At 33.2% G+C, this 13,635-nt stretch overlaps 1 protein-coding gene across 1 annotated transcript in view; it reads right to left on the minus strand.

Moving 5' to 3' along the window:
- The window catches only part of LOC144547893 (polyubiquitin-like), a 56,694-nt gene that overhangs the window by 21,247 nt on the left and 21,812 nt on the right, over nt 1-13,635 (minus strand). Inside the window, exons 4-7 of the mRNA XM_078296572.1 lie at nt 12,415-12,510; nt 12,259-12,285; nt 11,693-11,779; nt 11,559-11,597 (exon numbers count right to left, since the gene is read on the minus strand). Coding sequence (XP_078152698.1) covers nt 11,559-11,597; nt 11,693-11,779; nt 12,259-12,285; nt 12,415-12,510 — 249 coding nt within the window. The remainder of the gene's footprint in view (nt 1-11,558; nt 11,598-11,692; nt 11,780-12,258; nt 12,286-12,414; nt 12,511-13,635) is intronic.

Raw genomic sequence — 13,635 nt, forward strand, 5'->3', positions numbered from 1 at the left:
AATCAAAGTTGCCGTGTAATGCTGATGGTAATAACTGCGATGCTTATTTCAACAATCTTCATATGAAAGAGAATCGTAAAGAAGTCATCAAGTTGCTTTCTAAGAAATGTTCCTCTAAGAGGCAAGCCTTTTGAAGCTCCCAACTTAGACTTGCATATATATATAGTCCAGCAAAATGAAGTCAATTTCATTACTTTGCTTGTATTGATTATTTTAGTTGGAGCTAATCAGTTAAATATCCATGTTACAAATGCTTTTTATTATTTTATTTTGTGTCTAACCAACTGATATAAATTTTTGATGATTTTACTCAATTGAAGATTCACTTTTAATAGTTTCACAAGAACTACTAAAATGAAGGAGAGGATAAAAAAAAAATCGGACGGTCCCAATCCAAAATCCAAAATTTTTGAGTTACTCTAGGAGATCCGGACCATACCGATATTTAATTGTTTTCGAGAGTTGTATAATTTGGCGTCATTTTTAATAGCGGGCAATTTGATAATGAACAATCTGAGGGTATATTAGTGAAAAATACCGAAACAGAAACCAAGCACAAAGAATAAATCTGCCAGTGGGGCCCAACAGATCGACGCTGCGCAAAGAATAAGATATAGCAAGTTGAGGTGCCATGGAATTTGAACGTTACGTGAGTGAACAGTACCATGCAAGAGGATTACAGAAGGGGCATCGATCTCCTCAATGCTTTATATTCCATGTAGACGTAGTGAATAGTCATCATATTTTCTATATTTACTGACGGTTATTACTCTCCAGTGACAATTGATTGCTTTGTAAAATGAGGGTTCGTATTTTTAAAATGTGTTGTCAAAATAAAAAAAAATAAAAAATGTATTTGAAGTAATGTGAATATGTGGTACTCAATTGTTACGAGGAGAGCTAGAGATAAAAATTAATAGAGTAGTTGATATGACAAGATTATATATGTAGCATATATAGTAATTACATGAACATATATAGTTTTTTTTTTTTAAAATAGAAACTTAATTTTATATTATATGTGCTACTTGCAAATAGTCCAATAAAGATCAATTAATATGTGTTTTTAAACCAAATTTTACATTTTTTGAAAATTTTTTACTATTTTTTTAGATAGGTAGAAAATCAAATATCTGAATGGTGCATAATTTTTTAGATCAACTGATTTTCTACCTATCTAAAAAATAGTAAAAAATCAAAAAAAAATATAAAATTTAGTCTTTAAACACATATTAATATGGAGAACAACATGAACAGTTCGGATCAACCGTTAAGATTTTGAAAACTCGAATATTGAGTGGTAGCACTGTAGCCCTCTATGCAACCCATAGCACCGTAGCCTTACCCTAAAAATTATTATGTATAAATTTGTGTAAAATCATAGAAAAAAACAACAACAACAATAATAACAAACCTATCTTGTAACAAACATTTGAGTGCAAATATTTTCTTTATAAAAAAAATTAAAATAAAAACGAAGCCGGTCATAAACATGTGAATTTCCAAAAGACATCCGTGCCATCATTTGTGAAATCTTAACAGGCTAATTTTATCTTAATTTAGCTTAAAATAGATTGATAAACCCTCTTGCCATTACTCTAGGCGGCAGTCATGGCAAATAGGTGCGAAATCGATCGCCTCTCTAATCTTTCCGACGATTTGCTCCTCACAATCATCTCGCTTCTCCCCACTCACATCGCCGCTCGCACCTCCGTCCTATGCCGCCGGTTCCGCCACCTCTGGGAGGCCTCTCCTTCCCTTAATCTCACCTCCCTACAGGGCCATCCCCTCCTCCAACATAAAAACTTTGTTTTCATGGCGAAGCGTGCTCTTCTTGATCGCAATGTCTCCCACCCCCTTCTCAGCTTGCACCTAGAGATCTGTGACCGAAATTTCTCATTTCTCTCTTCCTTGCTTGCCAAGGCCCGCTCCCTCAACTTGCGGCACCTCACCATTGAGGGTTCCTGTTTTTCAGTTATATTACCTATCCTTCCTATTATCTTTACCATTAACTCTCTCAGGTGCCTCTCCCTTGATCGTTTGGATGCAAATGTAAAATTTAAAAAAATTAATTTTCCTTCTGGAGCCAATTTAACATGTCTGAGACATCTTTCCCTTCGATTGTATGAGACCAACCCGACCAAACTAAACCAACTTATCTCTGAATTATGTTCCTTGGAAGATTTACATCTTGATATTCAAAGTATGCTTGGACTTTGCCTTTCCTCCCACACAATAAAAAATCTCAAACTGACTATTCAATTCACTCATGAAATTAATAATGTGGTGTTATCTCTTCCTTCATTGGAGTGGCTTCATTTGGAAACTTTGTATGCCCTACGAAGTCTGTCTACCATTTGTGTAGAAATTCCTTTGTTGAGAAAAGCTGTGATTAACTTTGCTGATTTTTGTGAGAGAGATGTTAGTGTTGTTGCTCGGTTGCTGAATTGTGTCTCACATGTGGAAGAGCTAAGCCTGCATATAAAAGAGGGCGAGGTAATAAATTTTACCCTCTTAATAATTATTTTCCACATGTCAGTCATGTTTTCTTTGTGCACCTCTTAATTTGCTAGGTATGTGTGTCTGAACATATGAATTCGGCTTGCCAATTTTATATGCTTTCTTGGTAATGTATGGTACAATTGTTGGTTGATGCTTTATTTGGATAAACTTGACATGTTTATTATTTATACAGCCTGATAAGAACCCAATTCCTCCTGTGTGGAAAATTGGAAGAGATGTGCTACATTTGTCTAATTTGAAGCACTTGGATGTGACTCTTTGTTTTCGTGAGCACAATTTAGAAGCTGTCACCACGATGCTTCATAATTGTCCCGTTTTGGAATCATTAAAGTTGGTTCATAAGGTGCATAATCATTTTTATTTTTGTAAACTATATGCTTAGAATTTTTCATTATATGTGCTATCATATGATTCTTTGATGAAAATAATCACCACAAAAAGGGATAAAACTATATAATAATAAATACAAACTATATAATTGTTCAAATGACTCTAGAACTTTTTGTTGGGTTCAATTGCATTTCTTAAGTGTTGACTCCATTGGAATAGAATGTGAGCTAGTTTTAGTTGATGGTTGAGATTTGGGACACAGTAAAGTTGCTTTACTCGGTATTTAGTCAATTGCATCTTTTTTTTTATATATATATTTTGTCTTTCCAGATTCTATAGTATATTGCTACTGACAATATTATTATAAAATTTGTTTTTTACATTAGGTTCCCATGTTCATTAGTTTTCAAGGACAAAGGAAAAGGAAAGAATGGGAATCAAAGTTGCCGTGTAATGCTGATGGTAATAACTGCGATGCTTATTTCAACAATCTTCATATGAAAGAGAATCGTAAAGAAGTCATCAAGTTGCTTTCTAAGAAATGTTCCTCTAAGAGGCAAGCCTTTTGAAGCTCCCAACTTAGACTTGCATATATATATAGTCCAGCAAAATGAAGTCAATTTCATTACTTTGCTTGTATTGATTATTTTAGTTGGAGCTAATCAGTTAAATATCCATGTTACAAATGCTTTTTATTATTTTATTTTGTGTCTAACCAACTGATATAAATTTTTGATGATTTTACTCAATTGAAGATTCACTTTTAATAGTTTCACAAGAACTACTAAAATGAAGGAGAGGATAAAAAAAAAATCGGACGGTCCCAATCCAAAATCCAAAATTTTTGAGTTACTCTAGGAGATCCGGACCATACCGATATTTAATTGTTTTCGAGAGTTGTATAATTTGGCGTCATTTTTAATAGCGGGCAATTTGATAATGAACAATCTGAGGGTATATTAGTGAAAAATACCGAAACAGAAACCAAGCACAAAGAATAAATCTGCCAGTGGGGCCCAACAGATCGACGCTGCGCAAAGAATAAGATATAGCAAGTTGAGGTGCCATGGAATTTGAACGTTACGTGAGTGAACAGTACCATGCAAGAGGATTACAGAAGGGGCATCGATCTCCTCAATGCTTTATATTCCATGTAGTGAATAGTCATCATATTTTCTATATTTACTGACGGTTATTACTCTCCAGTGACAATTGATTGCTTTGTAAAATGAGGGTTCGTATTTTTAAAATGTGTTGTCAAAATAAAAAAATAAAAAATGTATTTGAAGTAATGTGAATATGTGGTACTCAATTGTTACGAGGAGAGCTAGAGATAAAAATTAATATCGTAGTTGATATGACAAGATTATATATGTAGCATATATAGTAATTACATGAACATATATAGTTTTTTTTTTTTTTTAAAATGGAAACTTAATTTTATATTATATATGCTACTTGCAAATAGTCCAATAAAGATCAATTAATATGTGTTTGGAGACCAAATTTTACATTTTTTGGAAATTTTTTACTATTTTTTGGTGCATAATTTTTTAGATCAACTGATTTTCTACCTATCTAAAAAAATAGTAGAAAATTAAAAAAATATATAAAATTTGGTCTTCAAACACATATTAATATGGAGAACAAGATGAATGGTTCGGATCGACCGTTAGGATTTTGAAAACTCGAATATTGAGCCGTAGCACTGTAGCCCTCTATGCAACCCATAGCACCGTAGCCTTACCCTAAAAATTATTATGTATAAATTTGTGTAAAATCATAGAAAACAACAACAACAATAATAATAACAAACCTATCTTGTAACAAACATTTGAGTGCAAATAGTCCAATAAAGATCAATTAATATGTGTTTGGAGACCAAATTTTACATTTTTTGGAAATTTTTAATTTTTTTTACATAGATAGAAAATAAAATATCTGAATGGTGCATAATTTTTTAGATCAACTGATTTTCTACCTATATAAAAAAATAGTAAAAAAATTCAAAAAAATATAAAATTTGGTCTTCAAACATATATTAATATGCAGAACAAAATGACCGGTTCGGATCAACCGTTAGGATTTTGAAAAATCAAATATTGAGCCGTAGCACTGTAGCCCTCTATGCAACCCATAGCACCGTGCAGCCTTACCCTAAAAATTATTATGTATAAATTTGTGTAAAATCATAGAAAAAAATAACAACAACAATAATAACAAACCTATCTTGTAACAAACATTTGAGTGCAAATATTTTCTTTATAAAAAAAATTAAAATAAAAACGAAGCCGGTCATAAACATGTGAATTTCCAAAAGACATCCGTGCCATCATTTGTGAAATCTTAACAGGCTAATTTTATCTTAGCAGTGTAATTTTATCCGTGCCATCCAATCACAACATTGACTCACGTCAACTGCTAATTTTATCATAATTTAGCTTAAAATAGATTGATAAACCCTCTTGCCATTACTCTAGGCAGCAGCCATGGAAAACATGGGCGAAATCGATCGTCTCTCTAATCTCTCCGACGATTTGCTCCTCACAATCATCTCGCTTCTCCCCACTCACATCGCCGCTCGCACCTCCGTCCTATGCCGCCGCTTCCGCCACCTCTGGGAGGCCTCTCCTTCCCTTAATATCACCTCACTACAGGGCCATCCCCTCCAACATAAAAACTTTGTTTTCATGGCGAAGCGTGCTCTTCTTGATCGCAATGTCTCCCACCCCCTTCTCAGCTTGCACCTAGAGATCTGTGACCGAAATTTCTCATTTCTCTCTTCCTTGCTTGCCAAGGCCCGCTCCCTCGACTTGCGGCACCTCACCATTGAGGGTTCCTGTTTTTCAGTTATATTACCTATCCTCCCTATTATCTTTACCATTAACTCTCTCAGGTGCCTCTCCCTTGATCGTTTGGATGCAGATGTAAAATTTAAAAAAATTAATTTTCCTTCTGGAGCCAATTTAACATGTCTAAGACATCTTTCCCTTCGATTATATGAGACCAACCCGACCAAACTAAACCAACTTATCTCTGAATTATGTTCCTTGGAAGATTTACATCTTGATATTCAAAGTATGCTTGGACTTTGCCTTTCCTCCCACACAATAAAAAATCTCAAACTGACTATTCAATTCACTCATGAAATTAATAATGTGGTGTTATCTCTTCCTTCATTGGAGTCGCTTCATTTGGAAACTTTGTATGCCCTACGAAGTCTGGCTGCCATTCGTGTAAAAGTTCCTTTGTTGAGAAAAGCTGTGATTAACTTTGCTGATTTTTGTGAGAGAGATGTTAGTGTTGTTGCTCGACTGCTGAATTGTGTCTCACATGTGGAAGAGCTAAGCCTGCATATAAAAGAGGGCGAGGTAATAAATTTTACCCTCTTAATAATTATTTTCCACATGTCAGTCATGTTTTCTTTGTGCACCTCTTAATTTGTTAGGTATGTGTGTCTGAACATATGAATTCGGCTTGACAATTTTATATGCTTACTTGGTAATGTATGGTACAATTGTTGGTTGATGTTTTATTTGGATACACTTGACATGTTTATTATTTATACAGCCTGATAAGAACCCAATTCCTCCTGTGTGGAAAATTGGAAGAGATGTGCTACATTTTTCTAATTTGAAGGACTTGGATGTGACTCTTTGTTTTCGTGAGCACAATTTAGAAGCTGTCACCACAATGCTTCACAATTGTCCCGTTTTGGAATCATTAAAGTTGGTTCATAAGGTACATAATCATTTTAATTTTTGTAAACTATATGCTTAGAATTTTTCATTATATGTGCTATCATATGATTCTTTGATGAAAATAATCAACACAAAAAGGGATCAAACAATATAATTATAAATACAAACTTTATAATTGTTCAAATGACCCTAGAACTTTTAGTTGGGTTCAATTGCATTTCTTAGTGTTGACTCCATTGGAATAGAATGTGAGCTTGTTTTAGTTGCTTTACCATGGTTGAGATTTTCTAGGGACACAGTAGAGTTGCTTTACTCAGTTTTTTGTCAATTGCATCCTTTTTTTTATATATATATTTTGTCTTTTCAGATTCTATAGTATATTGCTACTGACTATATTATTATAAAATTTGTTTTTTTACATTAGGTTCCCATGTTCATTAGATTTCAAGGACAAAGGAAAAGGAAAGAATGGGAATCAAAGTTGCCGTGTAATGCTGATGGTAATAAGTGCGATGCTTATTTCAGAAATCTTCATATGAAAGAGAATCGTAAAGAAGTCATCAAGTTGCTTTCTAAGAAATGTTCCTCTAAGAGGCAAGCTTTTTGAAGCTCCTAACTTGGGCTTGCATATATAGTCCAGCAAAATGAAGTCAATTTCATTGCTTTGCTTGTATTGATTATTTTAGTTGGAGCTAATCAGTTAAATATCCATGTGTTGTGTTGACTGTTGAAGCATGTTACAAATGCTTTTGTTTGTGGCTCTCTGTTATGTGAAGTTGGACTTAGTTTCGCATGCATGCAGGTTGATATGAAAAATGTATGTATTTTTTTTTATTTTGTGTCTTAACCAACTTATATAAATTTTTGCTGATTTTACTCAATTGAAGTTTCACTTTTAATAGTTTAACAAGAACTACTAAAATGAAGGAGAGGAAAAAAGAAAATTGGGATTAAATGCTTTCCATTTGAGTGCTTTTTCAATATTTCAATTTACGCTGACAAAGGATATATAGCTGCATTTCAGCCATTCTGAATGTCTAATTTAGGCATTTTGAAGAGAAGATACCTTCTTAGCCAAATTGGATGAATATATTGATGACATTTACAATTCAGTGAAGGCTTCATGGTAAGATCTTGGCATGCACGCAACGTAGTTGCAGTCTTAAGTCTAATTGTTCACCAAGTCTTAAGTCTTAAGTCCAAATAATTAATGACTAAAATATCCTCCTTTTCTTCTCCTGCCATGGCGAAAGGCAAGATGAAAAGTTTGGCCATGGCAGAATGAAACTAGAGACAACTTATTTCATAATTGGACAACAAACCAGAATGAAACTCAAAAGAGTAACCGGATCTGATAACAATTAAACCATACACCTAATAGACCCACATCAGATGGCGTCAAAATACAGGAGAAAAGAAAGTCCTCAGAAAATAATCAAATGGAAAGGTGTGATAATTTTGTACAGAATATAATCAAAGGAGGATGTGATGAAATTTGTAGTTGAAAAAGGCACCTCAGAACTTCCATCGCATTAGAGTTACTATTCTAGCACAAGTACTCGACCTTTCTATATTTAGATCAAAAGAAAACATTATACTATTCACATCCCTTGCTGTTATTTTTGCATATTTTGTTGCCAGGCAGATGAATGCTTTCAATTAAAGTTTCATTTTCAACAAAATAGTTATAATATCATTCTGTATATATCTCATATGAATATTTAACAACAGTTGGAAACAAATATATGTTCTAAGTTCTAACCAATCAGATTAAATAGAACAAGTAGTAAAGAAAGGTATTTCAACTATAACATTTAATCAGATTAAATAGAACTAGTAGTAAAGAAAGGTATTTCAACTATAACATTTAATCAGATTAAATAGAACTAGTAATTTTCGCCATGGCAGGAGAAGAAGAGGAGGAGAAGAAGGGAGGATATTTTAGTCATTAATTATTTGGAGTGGCAAAATTATAAATTAATGAAGTTTGGAGTGGCATTTTTACAATTTCAAATTTCGGGATGGTATTTTTACAATTTGAAGGTTTTGGAGTGGCAAATAACCAATTTTCCCTAATTAAAAATATCTTAGTTGTACAAGCTTATTAGATAAATTTAAGGCTTAGATAAAAATATCTTAGTTGGCATGCACTATATATGTAGGACCTGTAATGGTGTAGCATGACTCTTACTAACTGCATTGTTATTTATATTTCTTGATTATGGAAGGTCTCCTTGTTACATGCTAAAATGTTCACTTATTCATTAGTTGCATACGTGATAGGTAACTGGTACAGTAGTTGAGTGGCTGTTTTCATTCAACTTGTTACTGGATTGTTACATCTAAACTACTGTTAACCTTGTTTCAAAAAGAGTAAAGAGGAGGGGACTAGAAGGGAGGGAAGGGGAAAATTAAAATTTTACTGGCTCCACAATGTAATAATTAGGATGGGAAGGGAAAGATTTCACATATTGCCATCAAATTAATGAACTAATTTTCTCCCTTCCAAATTGGGGTGTAGAGGAGGTAAAGTAAAATTGGTCACTTCGTCCGTCCCCTTATACCAGATTGTTGTGAAATTTTGTTCTTGCCTAACCGGTACCACGGAGATATGTCGGGACTAATTCAGACATTGAGTAGTTCTTTCAAAAAAATTAATAACCACACGTATCATAGATGTTTTTGAGAGTAGTTTTTTCAAAAATTAACGAATCAGTACAAAAATTGAGTATCACCTGAATATTTTGTTTATTTCTATACAATGTTTCTCATATTTCATTTAGGAGGGGTTTTCAAGCTAGAGTTGTTCTTACCTGAAGAATATTTAATGGCTGCTCCTAAGGTAAGTAAATGATAGCTTTTGGTCCATTCACCTAAAGGAAACTGTGTTTTGTAAAACAAAATGTGTGTGTGTGTGTGTTGGTGAGCCATATATTAGAAACATTGGAGGTATTCCATAGGTCTTATTCTACCCTTCCCCATTTTTAGGTGTGGTTATTAATTAATTGTTCACCCAATAAATGTAGTAATTAAAAATGTGTTAGTTGTACAATCTTATTAGATAAATTAAGCTTTGAAAACTGAATCTACGACTAATTTAAGGCTTAGTTAACAGACAACCGAAAGAGATCTAGTGCAAATATTCATGCGTTCTACTTACACTTGTCAATTATTCTTCATGGTGTCTCAAGAGAATTTGATTAGACCAACCTTTGGAATTACTCAATCGTCGTTCAAATTAAAGGTGCCGAGTAAGAATGGGGTCCGGATCCCTAAAGTAACCCAATTTTGGGGATTTTAATTGGGACCGTCCGATTCGAACCCATCGCTCGGGATCGTCTCAGAATTTGAATCTGTTGCTCCAGATCTGTGCGCTCCACTTCAGAATAGATTGTCGCAGATTCACATCAAACGGTCCAATCTAAAATAAAGTTGTAATTAGTTAATGAATAATTGGGTTGTTGAATTATGAGTAATATTCTCTATTATAAATGTATTTGTATATATGTTTAATATTGTCCTCAATAATATTGTCTTTTGTATGTGTAATATTATATGTTTAATTTAATGAGTAGTAAATATGGATGCTAGTCCATTATAAACGATATCAACCGTGTACAAAGGTAATCATGCACGGTTTGAATCATACACACACACACACGAGATGGTTCATCTAGAGTAACCATGTATGTATTACATATAAAACACTTTATGACAAAATAATTGAATATACATCTATATATAACTTTTTAATTAAATATACACAATTATATATTACAACAAAAATAAATTGAAACTTGAGGCAGGTTAAATTACAGCTATAATATTAATTGGAACATTAGGCAACATGAAATGAGAGAAAATGTATTTTGTTTTAATGGGATTATTTCTAGTTGACTACATTGTTCACGGTGGTAGGTACTTTAAAAATAACAATTAATTAAAAAAAAGATAAATTGCAATTAAGTTATATCGGAATGCTAGATTAATTAAGATAATTAATAAAACAATTAATGTTATAGAGTGAACAATAACACTCTTAAATTAATAAACAATATATTAATTAATCCGATCGAAATTGATTCATGTTCGTCGACTTCGCTTTTAGATTTTTCCAGTTTTATAAGATATTTAGTTACTTATCTTTTCAAGTTTTCCTCATGCTCAGAAAAAAAAGAAGAAGAAAAAGAAGAAGAAGAAAAGTGTATGCATACCGAAAGAATTAATTAAATAACGCACAAAATTAATTATCATATCAAAAGATATGTCAAATGGAACTACGGCGGGGAAAGAAATAAACAGTTAATAAATGAAACATAAACTTTATAACAGTATACTGTGCCTTTACCCAGTTCCTGACTAGCAAGCGTTGTGATGCAAATGCTAGCCATTGGAATTTAATCGCACTTTTCTTAAAAAAAAAAACAAAGAACAGCATACTGATGTATACGCAATATCATCAACTATAGTAAACAGTAAGAATTTTTATACTTTCAGACCCTTCCTTCTTACAACCATAAACTTTATAACAGTCGTGAGCAAATGAAACAAAAGACAGTATATATACTGTGCCTATACCCAGTTCCTGACTAGAAAGCGGTAACCAAACAAAAACACAAAGTTTTGACAGCATTCTTCACTTGGTCAAACGACAAACGGCCTCTTTTCTCCTCTGTTTAGTCAAGAAAGAAATCAATTTCAAAACAAGTCAGGGAAAAATATAAACATGTTTAATAAAAAAGAATATAAATAGAATATTAAAAAAGCATGTCTAAATTAAACTTCGAACCTTATTGGAAGGGCTTCTTCTACCTCAGCTGTTAAATAAAAAAGAACAATAAATCATTGGCAACAAAATTAATCTCAATATGAAATGAAATTAGAATTAATTAAAGAAAGATATGGCAGCTACAATATGCACCTGGCTGCTGAAACAACATTTCTTCTTGTAACTTTGAGCAACATTTACCTGTGTTGGCGCAACATTAGGCAAACCGCCACGACCACCACCCCCCCACCTCAGCAACAGGTACAGTGTTGACTCTGGAACATTAATTTTTTCATCTTTTTTATGTTTGCTCAAAAGCCCTTTAATAAAAAATAAGGGACTAAATTGTAAAATAGAACATCAACATTACCCTTCTGGATGTAGTAATCAGCAAGTGTGCGGTCATCCACAAGTTGCTTCCCGGCAAAAATCAGGCGCTGGTCACTTGTTGGGATCCCTACAACAAAGATCAAATGATTCAAACCAAGATTCTTACTTGACCTTTTATATCTGATTTTATTTCAGATATACTGAGAACTGAAAAGAAGAGCATGAGTGTAGTCTTATAAGGAAATCAGAGTATTAATAGTCCTAATTATCACAAACCAAGAAGCCATATCTAGTATTGTTACTGGTTAAATAAAATCAGAGAAACCAATTGTTAGAATCAGAGAGACACCTTTACAACTAACTGAAGTCATTTAAGGGATATAATACAATCAGTTCATCTGTATTCTTGAATGACGCAAACTAAGTTCTAAATGCACATTATATTTCATGGTTTAACAGCAAGATATAATCATGAAACAGAACAACTTCAGAGCAGAAACAAAATCAGTACAATCAAATAACTAACATATACCACCGAATCTATCAATAAATTCAAATATTCAATCAAGGATAAACACAGAAAATTTAAGAAATGGATGCAAATACCTAGCCTTTCTTGGATCTTGGACTTGACTATTTGGATTGTGTCGGTTTCATGGACGTTAAGTGTGATTGTGTCTTCGTTTCTTACGAAGATCTGCATTTTCTTCTCTTGTTTGTTTCTTGATTTGTTCTGTCCTGGAGAGAAACAGTGAAGCGAACTAGCTGACTTGACTATATTGATTGTGTCGGTTTTCTCGACCTCAACCGTGATCGTCTTCCCAGTTAGGTTTTTCACAAAAATCTGCATTTTTCTCTCTTTCTTGTTTCTTGGTTCGTTAATTCGTTATCTCCTGGAAAGAAACAGAGAAGTGAGAAGTGAAGAGTATTAATTAATTTTAAATAAAGGTGTCCATGGGTTTTCCGCTTTTTAATGTAATGAAATGACGAGACTGCCCCTTCTAAAATGCTGTTTCAGGACGGTTATTACAATATTACTTATTATACGGGCCCCATTATTCAGTGTATGTATTGATCTTAAATTGATACTCATAAGCTAATTAACCGTACTTCTCAAGTACTGTTTGCTGTTTGCTTTTTCTTATTTTTATTTTCGAAAAGATTTAACTGCAAATGGTTTGAACCAATTCCGACCAATTAAATAAACGCTTGTATTTTATTATTTAATTTAAGAGAGTAATTTTTTTAATTACTTTTATATGTATCTATTGTACAGTTTATCAAAATTAATCATGAACCAGTTCCATTCAACGATAGTAATGATGGTAGCAATGACGAAGGCACGAGTACATTTCTATTTAATAGAGCACCATTCTGATATAACTTAGTTGCAATTTTTTTCTTGTTTAATTGATAATCATATTAATATCTAGCTCAAAATTCATTGAAATTGATCAGCTATCACTTTTGTCTCATCGTTTTGGTAAAGAAAGAATTCAAATTTAATTCTCAATTTTTATCCCGATTCGAGAACCAATCTTTAGTCTAGCAACAAAGACAATGCCCTCCGTGTGGAAGATCACAGGTTCAAAATCCAGATAGAGAAATTCTATATAGATATTACAAATTATCCCAATTCCCAACTGACTGACTGGCTCTTGCTCTATCCTACCAAGAATCAAGCATTTCCTATGGTGAGCAATTCATGAAGGCTTACCAATGCTAGCTGATGGCTCTCCAGATCAGTTGAGCCACTGAGTGCGTATGCACTGAATCCGACATGTCAAAGATGCGGGGTAGAAAATGAATTCACCACAGATGTTCTGTTTTTCTGCCCCATCTCATGGGCTACTTGGTGTGCCTTGCAGTTTCCATTGCGTGTTAATAAACTGCTGCTAGACTTCACTACTTCTCTCCTGACAGTTACTTAAACGATGCAATTGGATTGCATAATTCAATTTTGCAACTTAAGGAAAGCATGAA

This window comes from Carex rostrata, chromosome 32, assembly GCF_964058835.1.
Source record: "Carex rostrata chromosome 32, lpCarRost1.2, whole genome shotgun sequence".
NCBI classification, from domain to species: Eukaryota; Viridiplantae; Streptophyta; class Magnoliopsida; order Poales; family Cyperaceae; genus Carex; species Carex rostrata.